General features: G+C 41.2%; 1 protein-coding gene across 3 annotated transcripts in view; it reads left to right on the forward strand.

Annotated features, from left to right (window-relative positions):
• The window catches only part of ACAT1 (acetyl-CoA acetyltransferase 1), a 37,103-nt gene that overhangs the window by 18,301 nt on the left and 3,361 nt on the right, over nt 1-15,441 (forward strand). For all 3 annotated transcript variants that reach the window (XM_080687022.1, XM_080687023.1, XM_080687024.1), the window contains exons 6-10: nt 7,872-8,015; nt 8,568-8,718; nt 9,586-9,681; nt 12,513-12,626; nt 13,646-13,710. In XM_080687022.1, coding sequence (XP_080543148.1) covers nt 7,872-8,015; nt 8,568-8,718; nt 9,586-9,681; nt 12,513-12,626; nt 13,646-13,710 — 570 coding nt within the window. The remainder of the gene's footprint in view (nt 1-7,871; nt 8,016-8,567; nt 8,719-9,585; nt 9,682-12,512; nt 12,627-13,645; nt 13,711-15,441) is intronic.

Genomic DNA, 15,441 nt, shown 5'->3' on the forward strand with positions numbered 1-15,441 from the left:
AAGTCTTCAGGGGGCTATGTCAAACTGTGGTGCCATTGCAAGGGCAAATTCTTGAATCTGAGCCCTATTCACAACCAAAGCCTTTGCTCTCCTGTCAACAACCCATTCACAGATCAGGTCTTCCAGCTCGGAAAATAATGGTTGCCGACCTGATCCACACTTGCGCTTTTTAGCATTTCCCTTGTCCACTTGTTCAATGAGGTTACCATACTCTGCTCGCCATTTTCGGACCAATCGGATACTCAACATCTTCTCTTTGCAGAAAGCAGTAAGATTTTGGCCCCAAGAGTCTTCCACGATTCCTTTCTTGTACTCCACGGAGTAGCTTTTTCTTTTTGCGCTCATTTCTAGGGGTAAAAAAAAGGAATTGGGGTATCAAGGTGGGGGGAGGGGGATCACTCAAAATGACACGGGGGATTAGAGGGGGGAATCAAAATGGCACAGGAGAATCAGAGGGGGGATTACCATTTTAGTAACCCCTTTTGATCCTCCTGTGTCATTTTGATTGCCCCCTCTGATCCTCCTGTGTCATTTTAAGTGATCCCCCTCCCCCCACCCCTGTGCCACTGAACACCTTCACCAGTATCCCCCCTACCCCTTTATCAGACATTTCCCCCCTGGGGCCTGCCTGGGGACTGTCACTGGGCTTGCTGGGGCCTGGATCTGGGCTGGAGCAGGGTCTGCCACAGACTGAGAACCTTCAGTCATCATGAAGGCGGCCGCGAGCATCAGGTAGTGTCACCAGATACAGACCAGCACTCACCACCTTTGCCGCCTCCCGTCCGCTCTAATCCTCCTGTTATTCTACACGCATCTGCGTGTAGTCTCCTCCTCTCTCCCGCCCCGCGCTCACCGTTCACTCCGACCTCCGCTCCTCCTCCACACAGCAGTGACATCAGGACTCCGCGTAACGTCACTGGTTGCTAGACGCCAGTCGGGGCGGCCCTAGCGACCAGTTGACGGTAAATTAATTTTCATTCTGAGACAGAGCCTGGGGGCCTTATTTTCGGGAGATGCCTTATATTTCACTCAGAAGGAAACCTGTAAAGTAGGTCTTATTTTCGGAGGATGTTTTATTTTCGGGGAAACACGGTAGGAGTTTTATGGTTTTGAATCTTACATTTAAATCTTTTTACCCATTTTGAGTTTATTCTTGTGTATGGTATAAGAAGGTGGTCTACTTTCATTTTTTTGCATCTATCTGTCCAATTTTCCCAATACCGTTTATTGAATGGACTGTCCTTACCCCATTGTATGCCCTTGGCTCATTTTTCAATACTAAATGACCATTTAGGCATGAGTTTATTTCTAGGGTCTCTGTTCTGTTCCATTCAGTTTTTGGCCTGTTTTTATGCTAGTACTATGCTGTTTTGATTACTTTGGCCTTGTAGTATAGTTTAATGTCAGGTAGCATGATGCCTCCAATTTTGTTCTTTCCTAAGATTGCTGTGGCTGTTTGGGTCTTTTGTGGGTCCATATACATTTTCGGATTATTTCTTTTATTTGTGTGAAATATGCCATTAGTATTTTTATAGGAATTATATTCAATTGATAGATTGTTTTGGGTAGTATGGAAATGTTTGTTTTTTGTTTTGCTGTTGTCCAAATGTTTCTTCTTAAAATATATTTTTATTAATTTCAGAGAGGAAGGGAGAGGGAAAGATAGGAACATAAATGATGGGAGAGAATCATTGATTGGCTACCTCCTGCATGCCTTACACTGGGGACTGAGCCCGCAACCCGGGCATGTGCCTTGACTGGGAATCAAACCATGCCTCCTGGTTCATAGGTTGATGCTCAACCACTGAACCACGCCGGCTAGGCCAAATGTGTTCATTTTGATTTGAGGTGCTTTTAGTGCTGCTTCCTTCTGAAGGAATATCATCTATAAGCCTTGCTTTTCCTCCTGGAGGCTCACAGAGGACTGTTTCTGCATGGCTAAAGATGGTGGCGATTTTATAGCATTCTGGGCATGTCACATCCATGAAGTAGGAATTGGGGTCTGCACTGGGCATGTGTTCTTATGTTTCTTCTGGAGAGGGATGAAGGAGATCCATCATGAGAAGCATATTGTTGTGGGGAGGTTGAAACCGTCAGAAATTAGTATGGACATTTTAATGATGTTAATTTTTCCTATCCATAAACATGGTGTAATGCTTCCATTTATTTGTATCTTCTTCAATTTCTTTCTTCAGTGTGTTATCATTTTCCAAGTTCAGTTCTTTGACCTCCTTGAATAACTTAATTCCTAGGTATTTTACTTAAAAATTTTCTTTTTTATTCTTTTGCTTTTACTATTTTATTTTTATGCAATTATAAATGGGATTGTTTTTCTAAGTTTCCTTTCTGATAGTTCATTATTGGTATATAAAAGTGCCTCTGATTCCTGGACATTTATTTTGTATCCTGCTACTTTACTGAATTCATTTATCAGTTCTAATAGTTTTTTTATGTAATCTTTAGGATTCTCTATACACACTATCATGTCATCTGCAAATAATGACCGTTTTTCTTCTTCCTTTCCAATTTGGATGCTTTATATTTCTTCTTCTTGTCTGATTGCTATGACTAAAACTTCCAGTACTATCTCTCTATATAAAACCCTAATATGCAAATAGACCGAACGGCGGAACAGCCAAACAACTGGTTGCTATGACATGCACTGACCACCAGGGGGCGTGCGCGGATCATGGTGGGCATTGGCAGCAGAGCACAGAACATAGCAGGTGTCGGCTGCGGTGGGTTGGTGGAGCAGGTGGGCAGGGGGTGTCAGACCAAGGCGGGGCGCCAGTTGCTGTCATTGGGGTGAGCCTCTGGTGGTTACTGAAAATCCTTTGCTCCTGTGCGCCGTGGTCCTGCACGGCATCGCACCTGCTGCTGGTGCTGGCCCCGCTCATACCCGCTGCCGGCACTGGAGCTGCCACTCGCGCCCACTGCCAGCACTTGGCGCCAGCGCCAATCGCTTGGCACCGTCAGTGGGTGTGAGCGGCGGCTGCTGGCCCTGATCACCACTGAGGGCTTCTCCACCTCCCCCTGCTCCTGAGGGGCAATCGGGGCAGCAGCCACCACTCGCACCCAGTGACAGCGCTGGCTCCACTTGCACCCGCTGCTGGCGCCGGCCCCAATCACTCCGCACTGACAGTGGGTGCGAGCGGGGCCGGTGCCATAGCGCATGGGAGAAGCGGCAGTGGGAGCAGGGCTGCCGGCAGGCAAGGTACTGGGGGCTGCGGTGGGAGGGACCTGGGGGGTGTGGAGGATGGGCCGAGACCTGCCCCTGTGCCCACTGCAGCCTCACGGCCTACAGTTCTTTCAAGTTGCACAAATTCATGCACTGGTGTTGAATAAGAATGGTGAAACTAGAATGTCTGTCTTGTTCTTTTTAAAAAAGTATATTTTTATTGATTTCAGAGAGGAAGGGAGGGAAAAAGAGATAGAAACATCAATGATGAGAGAGAACATAGATCAGCTGCCTCCTGCACACCCCACACTGGGGATCAAGCCCACAACTCGGGCATGCGCCCTGACCGGGAATTGAACCATGACCTCCTGGTTCATAGGTTGATGCTCAACCACTGAGCCATGCTGGCCAGGCTCTGTCTTGTTCTTAATCTTAAGGTAAAAACTTTTAGATTTTACCCATTCAGTATGATGTTGGCAGTGAGTGTCATATATGGCCTTTATTATGTTGAGGTATGTTCCTTTTCCCACTTTGCTGAGAGTGTTTATCATAAATGGGTGTTGGATTATATTGCTTTTGTCTGCATCTATTGAAATGATCATATGATTTTTATCCTTCATTTTGTTTCTGTGGTGTGTCACATTAATTGCTTTGTGGCTATTGTACCAACCTGCATCCCAGGAATAAATCCCACTTGGTTATGGTGTATGATCTTTTTAATGTATTGCTGGATTCAGTTTGCTAATATTTTGTAAAGGATTTTTGCAACTGTGTTCATCAGGGTTATTGGCCATAATTTTCTTTGTAGCAACTTTATCTGTTTTTGGAATTAGGATAATGCTGGCCTCATAAAATGAGCTTGGGAATCTTCGCTCCTCTTGAATTTTTTGAGAAAGATATGTTTTAGTTCTTCTTTAAATGTTTGATAAAATTCACCTATAAAGCCATCTGATCCTGGATTTTGTTTGAGAGTTGTTTTTTTAAAAATTATTATTACAGCTTTAGTTTCATTAGTTGTAATCAGTCTGTTTAGATGTTCTGTTTCTTCTTGATTCAGTTTTGGAAGGTAGTTTCTAGGAATTTATTTATATCTTCCAGATTACCTAAGGTGTTAGCATATAGTTGTTCATAATATCTTCTTTTTAAATAAAATATCGTTTACTGATTTTTTTTTTAAAGAGGGAGGAAGAGGAAGAGAGAGCAAGAGAGCATGCTATATCACTGTGAGAGTGAAACATCAATCAGTTGCCTCCTGCATGCCCCTAACCACCATTGAGCCTGCCACCTGGGCATGTGCCCTGATGGAGAATCAAACTGGCAGCCTTTTGGTTCATGGGATGACACCCAACCAAATTGAGCCACGCCAGCGAGGGCTGTAATATTTTCTTATAACCCTTTGTATTTCAGTGATGTCAGTTGTTACTTCTCCTCTTTCATTTGATTTTTATTTGGGTCCTCTCTCTCTTTTTTGATGAGTCTGTTATAACATTTATCAATCTTGTTTAGCTTTTCAAAGAACTATCTATTGGTTTCATTAATCTTTTGTATTTTTTTTAACTTTATTTCATTTATTTATACTCTGGTCTTTACTATTTCATTTCTTGTCCTTACTTTGGGTTTTGTTCGTTGTTGTTTTTCTTTCCTTTAGGTGTAAGGTTATATTGTTTGAGATTTTTTTCTTGCATAACATTACAGGTAGGCCTGTAATGATATGAATTGCCCTCTTTTGACTGCTTTCACTGTGTCCCATATATTTTGGATTGTTGTATTCCCATTTTCATTTGTCTCAAGGTATCTTTTGATTTCTCCCTTGATCTCATTGTTAACCCATTCATTGTTTAGAAACCTGTTATTTAACCTCCATGTGTTTGTGTGTTTTCAGTTTTGTTTTTTTCGTTTGATTTCTAGCTTCATACCATGATGGTCAGAGAAGATGCTTGATATCATTTCAATATTCTTAAATTTATTGAGACTTTTATGTCCTAACATGTGGTCTACCCTCAAATGTTCCATGTGTACTTAAAGAGTCTATATTCTACTGCTTTCGGGTAAATGCTGTGAAAATATCAATTAAATCCATCTGGTTTAGTGTGTCATTTAAGGCTGTTGTTTTCTTGTGAATTTATTTTGAAGATCTATCAATTGCTGTGGTTTTCTTATAGACAGCATATAGATGGGTCTTATTTTCTTACCCATTCAGGTACCCTGTGTTTTTTGATTGGAGTATTTAAGCCTTTTACATTTAAAGTGATTATTGTTAGGTATGTATTTATTGCTATTGTATTCTTCATAACTATGTTCTTTTCTTTTCTTTCTCCTTAAAGAAGTCCTTTTAACATTTCTTGTACTGGTTGGTGGTAATGAACCCCTTTAGCTTTTTCTTGTCTGAGAAGCTCTTTATTTCTCTTTCAACTTTAAATGATAGCCTTGCTGGGTAGAATTGTCTTGGTTGTAGGTTCTAGTTTTTCATCACTTTAAATATTTTGTGCCAATTCTGGCCTGAAATGTTTCTGTTGAAAAATCAGCTGACAGTCTTATAGGAGCTGTCTTGTACGTAGCCAACTGTCTCTCCCTTGCTGCTTTTAAGATTCTGTTTTTAATCTTTGGCATTTTAATTATGATGTATCTCTTTGAGTTTCATCTTGTTTGGGACTCTGTGATTTCTGGATTTGTGTTTTCCCCTCACCAGATTAGGGAAATTTTCAGCCATTAGTTCTTCAAATAGGTTCTCAATACCTTGCTCTCTCTTCTCCTTCTGGTCTTCTGTGATGTGGATGTTGTTATGCTTCATATTGTCTCAAATGTCCCTTAAATATCCTCATTTAAAAAATTTATTTTTTCCTTTTGCTGCTCTGATTGGCTGTTTCCTGCTACCTTGTCTTTCAAATCACTGATTCGATCCTCTGCTTCAAACTAACCCAATGTTGATTCCCTCTAGAGTATTCTTCATTTCAGATATTGTATTCATTTCTGATGGTTTTTTTAAAAATTGGTTTTTATGTCCTTTTTTATGCTGTAGAAGTTCTCACTAAGTTCTCTCAGCATCCTTATAGCCATTCTTTTTGAACTCTAGATCTGGAAGATTGCTTGCTTTCATTTCATTTACTTCTTTTTATGAAGATTTATCCTGTTCTTTTTGGGGGGCGTTTTCTGCTTTCAGTCTCAGTAGGGTGGCCTCATGTAGTAGGTGTTCTGTGGGACCCAGTGCCACAATCTCCTTGATCACTAAGCTAGGAGCTCTAGGAATATCCCTTGTGTGGGTCTTCAGGGTGAGGCCAGCAGAGTTTAGATTTAGCCGTGTGAAGAGAGAGCTCTGTACCAGTTAGGCTTGTGAGGGCAAATTGGCCCTGCTCTAGAGCCACACAATTCAGTCTGACATCTGGGGTCCTCCTGGACCTCTGTACCACGTTCATAGGCAGCTGACTTCTCTCCAGAGCATGAACACGGAAGGGCAGGACCACTAGGAATTGAGAGGGTGATACTATGTGGAGGGGAGTGCTTTACCCAAGAAAGATGGTGTCTATGGGCGAGGCACTCAATACAGCAGTGGTTCTCAACCTTCCTAATGCCGCAACCTTTTAATACAGTTCTTCATGTTGTGGTGACCCCCAACCATAAAATTATTTTCGTTGCTACTTCATAACTGTAATTTTGCTACTGTTAATGAATCGTAATGTAAATATCTGTGTTTTCCGGTAGTCTTAGGTTCTACAGCAGTGGTTCTCAACCTGTGGGTCATGACAAACAGGTTGAGAACTGCTAGCAGGGTCACCTAAGACCATCGGAAAACACAGATATTTACATAATGATTTATAACAGTAGCAAAATTACAGTTATGAAGTAGCAACGAAAATAATTTTATGGTTGGGGGTCACCACAACATGAGGAACTGTATTAAAGGGTCGCGGCATTAGAAAGGTTGAGAACTGCAATACAGGGATCCTGGTCATTGTCCCTTTAGCTCTATCCTCGAAGCCACACTACTCATTTTCTCCAAACATGAGTCTAGTTCACTTCGAGCTGCGCTTCCTCCACTGGAGCCCAGGGGGTGTGGCTGAGAAAGATTTTGTGCCCTGGCCCTTTAATAGGGCACCTGGGTTTCTAGCTGACTCCTGTCTCTCCCTGTTGACAGAATCCCTGTTGATTTTCACAGCCAGATGTTATGTGGGCTCTGCTTCTTGACTCTGATTCTGGGTGGTGGAGCATGGCATAGGCTTGAGAGCCCATGCTCCTCAGGGGAGACTTTTACAACTGAGATATATCCCTGGGGATTCTCAGCTGCCTCCCGTGAGAATGGGGTCAGACCTTTTTGTGTCTCCATCCTTCCTCCCAGTATCTGTGTGGCTTCTGTAAATCCTTGGTTATAAGACTTCTGTTCAGCTAGTCTTCAGTTGGTTATTCATGCAGATTGTTCTATATTTTAGTTGCAATTGCAGTTTAGTTCTGGAAGATAGTGTAACTTCCACCTACTCTGTTGCCATCAGATCCCGACTCTAACCTTAATTATCATTACACATTGTAGACCATTTCCTTTCATCAGGGTTAAGAGGGTACTTCTTGTATCCACTGAGTAAAAAATGTTTAATAAAGTCCATGTAAATTACTTGTTTATTGTAGTTGTGTAAAGGGTATAATGGATTTGCACTTATGTATATTGACATTGTTTTTTTTGTGTGTGTATGCTGCTGATCAGGATGTCATGGTCGCAGGTGGGATGGAGAGCATGTCCAATGTTCCCTACGTGATGAGCAGAGGAGCAACTCCATATGGTGGGGTAAAGCTTGAAGATTTAATTGTAAAAGATGGGCTAACTGATGTCTACAACAAAATTCATATGGTAATTATTGCTTTTAAAATATATATTTTTTTATTTCAGAGGAAGGAAGGGAGAGATAGAAACATCAGTAATGAGAGAGAATCATTGATTGGCTGCCTCCTGCATGCCCCCTACTGGTAATTGAACCATGACCTCCTAGTTCATGGGTCAACACTCAACCACTGAGCCATGATGGCTGGGCTTAAATTATATGTATTTTAGAAATTGAAGGATGGGCTCTATAAATGTCTATTTTAGCCATTCATTTGAAGAAAATATTTTTCTATGCTCATTGAATCAGCTTGGCTCAGCTGTTGAGTAAATTGCTGCACACTGGAGTAGGGCATTTTCTGATTTCTAATAATGGATTCTATAACTGTTTAATTATTTGCCTTCAAAATAGCAACAGCTGAGCTAATTCAAGTAGTTGAAGATGAGACATGAGTGAAAAGTTACATAGTACAGAAGAGTATATTTTAAAAAACTAACTGCTTTTTTATGTTATGCAAAGATAATGTATATTTTATAAGGTATGCAAAGTTAGTGTTTTTTTTTAATTCCAACTTTTATCAGGGTAACTGTGCTGAGAATACTGCAAAAAAGATGAATATTTCACGAGATGAACAGGATACTTATGCTATTAACTCCTACACCAGAAGTAAAGCAGCATGGGAAGCTGGGAAGTTTGGAAATGAAGTTATTCCTGTCACAATTACAGTAAAAGGTAGAGCGATAATGTTCCAAATATATTTTAATTTTCAGTAGTCTTTACATGTTGCAGAATTTTTTATGTTTAATTACTTTTGTTTTGTTAATCCTCACCTGGGGATATTTTTTCCATTGATTTTTAGAGATTGTAAGGGAGGCGGAGAAACAGAGAGAGAGAGAAACATTGATATGAGAGACACACATTGATTGGTTGCCTCCCACATGAGCCCAACCAGATTGAGCCTGCAACCAAGGTATGTGCCCTTAACCAGAATGGAACCGCCATCCTTCAGTTCGTGGGCTGACGCTCTATTACTGAGCCAAAGTGGTTAGGACTAAATTTAGTACATTTTAATCTTTTTCATTTCAATTGAGGACACTGACCTTTCTGCTTAATTAAGGAAAACGTTGCCCAATTTAATAAAAGATTTCATTAAAATTTGCTTAGTCTTCCTAAGTTTCTGCCTTTATTCATAGCTCAAAGAGAGCTCCTGACCAACTCTAGAATAAATCCACAGTAAAGGTTCATTTACCTGGTTTAGGTTACATTTCCATTCCAGGAATGATTACTGTGCCCAGCACGATGGACTATTAGGGCTTATCCAGCCTAGGGCAGACATCTACCCCTGGGGTCAGGAGAATGGGATCTGTGATTACAGAAGGAGGTGGGGAGACAAGAGAACAGTATGTGTTTGAATAGAAGATTTAAAGTGCGTTAAGCTACGTAATAACTTGTAAGACACTAACAGATTACAGATGGTAGATTGTACAATAGAATTTACTCGGACGGTTTAAGGTATGCTGGCATATAAAGGGAGGCACAGACTACGAGGCAGCTAATTGTTGTCTTGACTGGTGATAACTTAAAAGATGTTTGTTTTAGGTAAACCAGATGTAGTGGTAAAAGAAGATGAAGAATATAAACGTGTTGATTTTAGCAAAGTTCCAAAGCTGAAGACAGTTTTCCAGAAAGAAAACGGTTAGTATTAAGAAATGAAGCATAAGAAAAAATGGGAGTATTAATACAATATCTAGTCTTGGAATTGCCTAAGGATTTTTAAAAAGTAATTCTAGAAAACATCTAGGAACTATTTAACATTTTCAGTACATCAGGCTCAAGTGAAATTAAGAAAACAAATATTTATCCAAAGTATATTTAAAATTGCATAACAGTTAATGCCTTTATTTTTTTTTAAATAAATCTTTATTGTTCAGATTATTACAGGTGTTCCTCTTTTTTTCCCCCATAGCTTCCCTCCACCTGATTCCCCACCCCACCCCATGCCCTTACTCCCCGACACTGTCTTCATCCATAGGTGTAAGCTTTTTGTCCAATCTCTTCCCGCACCCCTCACACCCCCTCCCCCCTGAGAATTGTCAGTCCACTCCCTTTCTATGTCCCTGATTCTATTATATTCACCAGTCCATTCTGTTCTTCAGATTTTTTTATTCACTTGATTTTTAGATTCACTTGTTGGTAGGTATGTATTTGATGTCACTTTGTTGTTCATAATTTTTATCTTTACCTTTTTCTTCTTCTTCCTCTTCTTAAAGAACACCCTTCAGCATTTCATGTAATCCTGGTTTGGTGGTGATGAACTCCTTTAGCTTTTTCTTGTCTGTGAAGCTCTTTATCTGACCTTCAACTCTGAATGATAGCATTGCTGGGTAGAGTAATCTTGGTTGTAGGTTCTTGCTGTTCATCACTTTGAATATTTCTTGCCACTCCCTTCTGGCCTGCATAGTTTCTGCCGAGAAATCAGCTGACAGTCGTATGGGTGCTCCCTTGTAGGTAACTAACCGTTTTTCTCTTGCTGCTTTCAAGATTCTCTCTTTGTCTTTTGCCCTTGGCATTTTAATTATGATGTGTCTTGGTGTGGTCCTCTTTGGATTCCTCTTGTATGGGGTTCTGTGTGCTTCCTGAACTTGTAAGTCTATTTCTTTCACCAGGTAGGGAAAGTTTTCTGTCATTATTTCTTCTAATAGGTTTTCAATATTTTGCTCTCTCTCTTCTTCTGGCACCCCAAAAATTCGGATGTTGGTACGCTTAAAGTTGTCCCAGAGGCTCCTTACACTATCTTCATATTTTTGGATTTTTTCTTTTTGTTTTTCTGGTTGGGTGTTTTTTGTTTCCTCATATTTCAGATCTTTGGTTTGATTCTTGGGGTACGTTGATCTACAGTTGAGTTTCTGTATATTCTTTATTTCAGACAGTGTATGCTTAATTTCTGACTGGTCCTTTTCCATTTTTTTGGTATTCTCATTAAGATCCTTAAAGGTCTCACTAAGTTCCTCAGCGGTTTTTAGAAGATTCTTGAGTAACCTTATAAATGTGGTTCTGAACTCTATGTCGTCCAGTAGTTTGCTTTCTTCCATTTCTCTCATTCGTGACATGTTTCTTGGTCTCCGCATTTTGCTGCTTCCTTGTGTTGATGGAGTGGCTTTGTGTGGTAGGTGACCTATAGGGGCCAATAGCTCAGCCTCCCCAATCACTTGAGGTGGACGCCTTTGGTACACCCCTTTGTGGGCCGAGTGCAAAGTCTTGGTGTAGTTAAGCCTTGATTGCTGTTGGTACACTGGGAGGAATTGACCTCCAGGCCAATTGGCTATGAGGACCTGCTGTGTCTGTAATGGAAGAACTGCTGCGCTGGAGACACACTTATGGTGCAAGACTTGTTTCAGTGGGGCTTTGGTGCTCACTGAGTCTGCCTCTTGAATGTGTCACTTATGGATGTGAGGAGTTGAAATCTGGTGTCTCACTCTGACCACTAGGTACACTGGCTTCTGGATCTCCAATGGGGTGCAGGTCAGCTACTGTCTGAGGCCACCCAGCAGAAGCTACAGCGAGAACTACAGTTTTCTCCTCTTTGCTTGTGGTTTGGAGGTTTTGGAGCTGTCTGACCCGGGCTGCTAGTTTGCTAGGTTAAGCTGCAATAGGGCAGACCATTCATATGCTAAAGCCGCTGCTTGGAGCTTGAGTGGGTTTGTAGGTTGTGCGGGGCGGGGTCTCAGGGCGTCACTAGGCTAGGGCGTGGCAAACAGCGATGGCTGCCAGTAAGCCGGCTCTGCGTCTCCACCGTGTCCCTGCGTCCCCCGCCCCAGCACAGTAAACAATTATTCCTGCACGCAGCCCTGCAAGCAAGCCTCCCTCACTTTCCGACCCCACGGCAGACAGTCCAGCTTCTCCCCGTAGGAGTTTGGGTCCCCCACGTCTCCCCAGAAACTGGAGTTCAGAGTAATCGGGAGCTTATCTCCCTTAGGGTTGAAAACAGCAGCGCTCCCGATTCTCGAGTCTCCGTACCTCAGCTTTTTAGCGCTTGTGCACATCTCAATGCTCTTTTCTCTTTCCTTCTAGTTGTAGAACTTCCACTCAGCCAGCTTTCCCGTGGTTCTGGGTGATAGATGTTTTGTCTTTTAGTTGTAGTTTTGAAATTGTTGTGTGAGGCAGCAGTTTAGGTGTTTACCTACGCCGCCATCTTGGATCCTCTAGATCTGGTCAGTTAATGCCTTTAATAGATAAATCCTAGGAAAGAGATTAGTAAACCAGCATTTGCCCAGTGCCATCATGCATGTGTTTCAGAGCTAGCTCTGAATAAAATGTTATAAAAAATTAACATAAAAAAGCATTCTTACATTATAATTGTCATAATTATGTATACGTTTTCAAAGGGCAGGAGCTATCTCTATCTGTATTTATAATTTTCCATGCATCTAGCAACATAGGCAGTACTAGGTAGGAATTTGTTTAATTGAACCAAATAAACTCAGTGTGAAGGAATGTTTTGACTTCATGCTCATTGATGCCTTCAGGCACAGTCACCGCTGCCAACGCCAGCACACTGAATGATGGAGCAGCCGCTGTGGTTCTGATGACTGCAGATGCAGCCAAGAGACTCAATGTCAAACCACTGGCAAGAATAGCAGGTAGAGAATGTTCTGAACTTGTTTATTCCTAAACCTCTGCAGGCCGTTCCTGAAACAGAGTTTCCTTGTCAGTAATACATAATATTGAAGCCATTTGTAGCTACATAGGTTGTGCTTTGTGACAGGATATACTAGTACATATTTTAACAGGGATAGAAGCTCCCTTAATATTTTTATTGTAATTTCCTTTATAGAATAGTAAGCTTTAACAGTCTTTTCCTATCCTAGAAAATGAGTGGGAAAATGCAGGGTGCATGTTTTATTTTACCCGGGCACGATAGGGAACGGTAGCCAGATAAAATCCCACATACATAAAAAGAACATGGGATGAAGAGTCTAGAAATATGAAGTCTAGATGTTCTTCCATTTATTATTATTTCTGGGCTTGGTATACCCTAGGTTTCCTTAAGCCTGTCTTCAGCTGTAAAATCTGCCTTGACTTCTTCATAAGGAGTTAAACAGAAATTTTGTTACTTTATAAAAACCTTGTGACTGAATTTATTCTTAGTTTAGATCATAGTTTCTTAACCTCAGCACTATTGATATTTTACAATAAGTAATTCTTTGTTTTTGGGGTTTGTTCTGTGCATTGCAGGTTGTTTGATTTTTGGCCTCTACTACTAGTTACTATAGTAAGTGGCATTGTACCCGTTAGGACAACTAAAAATATCTCTAGTTAACACCAATGTCCCTGGAGGCAAATTTCCCCTACCCCGCCCCCCACTTGTGAAAATCAATGGCTAATAAAGTGTAGAATGGAACAAACACATTTACATTTATTTCAGGGGATAGGAAATTTGCATTTTTGCATATTATACAGGGTGTCCCAAAAAAATGTATACATACTTTTAAAGCTGATAGATCAATTTTGAAAATGAAATGTATTTTAATAAACACTACCTTTATAATTATTCTAAGTATGTGTATACATTTTTTTTGAGACACCCAATATATAACAGTTGTTAGACCTTTGGGTTCATATAAAAAAGATTTTAAAAGCTTTTTATTTTTTTATAAAGCATTTGCTGACGCTGCTGTAGAACCTATTGATTTTCCAATTGCACCGGCATATGCTGTACCTAAGGTAAGAACATACTCCATCCTGCCAAATTGAACGAAAAAAACTGATGAATAAAGTAGAACCAGAGCCATTCAGAGGGATGGAGGGAGCGGGGGTGGGAAGAGAGTAACCAAAGAACATATATGCACACATGCATTACCCACAGACACAGACAACATAGTGAAGGCCTGGAGTGGGGAGGGATGCGGGTGAAGGGAGGCAAAAAGGAGGTCATCTGTAACACTCTCAACAATAAAGATTTAAAAACCCATAGAGCTACAAAATGACCCAAGAATTCCAGTCCTATGTATACCAGTATACCTACGAGAATTAAGAAAAAAAAAGGCAAGGGTGCCTGAGGCAGGCTAGATGCCGAGAGCTAGAGAAGTGGTTCACACCTGGGTGCCATGTTTTGTGCTGCTGGAATAGAGGAAGCTGCTTGAACTCCACAGTTTAGAAAGTTACCTGAGCCCAATGGAGGAAGAGAGAATAGTTTCTTGTTAATTTTACTGTTGCTCACAACATAAAAACGTCTAAAGAAAAAGGGCACTAGCAATATTTTATAAAAATAATCATTACCATCACAATATTTTCCTGCCTATGAGGAACTACCAAAACAAGAGATATTTAAATTTAAAAAGACTTCAAACAGGTAAAATAATTTAAATAAATAATTCACAGTAAAGTAACAATAGCTCTGAATATCTGTGCTCCAAATAACTCCACAGCAACTTTTATAAAGCTGAAACTATAATAATAGACATTAATATACCTTTCATTTGGTAGACCAAGCTTCTTTCTCCAAAATAGAAATTGAGATAGTGCACATAAAATCTTTTGATTGCAGTGCAATAAGTTGAGAAATTAAAATCAGAAAACAAAAGGTCTATTCTTCCTGGAAACTAACAAACTACATATTTAAGTATCTCTTGCATCAAAGGGAAATACAAACTGAATTTCAGGTTAAGATGGCGGACTAGGTAAATACTGTGCGCACCTTATCCCATGACCACATCAAAATTACAACTAAATTACAGAACCACCATCACTGAGAACCACCTGCAGCCTAAGCGAACATAACTCCTGTAACCGGATATAGTTAGGAAGAAGCCACGTCAAGACTGTTGGAGGTGCCGAAACCGGTTTGGCTCAGTGGATAGAGCGTCGGCCTGCGGACTGAAGGGTCCTGGGTTCGATTCCGGTCAAGGGCATGTACCTTGGTTGCGGGCACATCCCCAGTGGGGCGTGTGCAGGAGGCAGCTGATCGATGTTTCTCTCTCATCGATGTTTCTAGCTCTCTATCCCTCTCCCTTCCTCTCTGTATATTTAAAAAAAAAAAAAAAAAAAAGACTGTTGGAGGAGTGGAGACATGGAGTGGGCAGGTCCTATACCCATGGTGTAGCAATTGAGAGTTGGGAGGGATATCTCAGTTGTGGCGGTCCCCTCTGAGGAATAAAGGGTCCCAGACCACAAGCTCCAGTGCCAGGAAGAAGAGGTCCTCATAATATCTGGCAATGACATCAGTGGGGATATGGCTAAGTGAGAAAGAAGGCTGCTGTAGTCCCATCTGTTCCTCTTAACAGGGCCCGTGTGTGGACTCGCTTGCCGACACTTACTCCCTCTGGGCTCCAGTAAAGGGAGACGGATGGGGAAGAACTAAATTGACTAGCTTCAGGGGCAGGGCTCTGCATGAAAGTATTGGCAGGCAGGCACTAAATTGAACTCTCCATTAACACTGTTTGCCCTTTCCCCTCC

The sequence above is a fragment of the Plecotus auritus genome (genome assembly GCF_963455305.1).
Source record: "Plecotus auritus genome assembly, chromosome: 9".
Lineage (NCBI taxonomy): Eukaryota > Metazoa > Chordata > Mammalia > Chiroptera > Vespertilionidae > Plecotus > Plecotus auritus.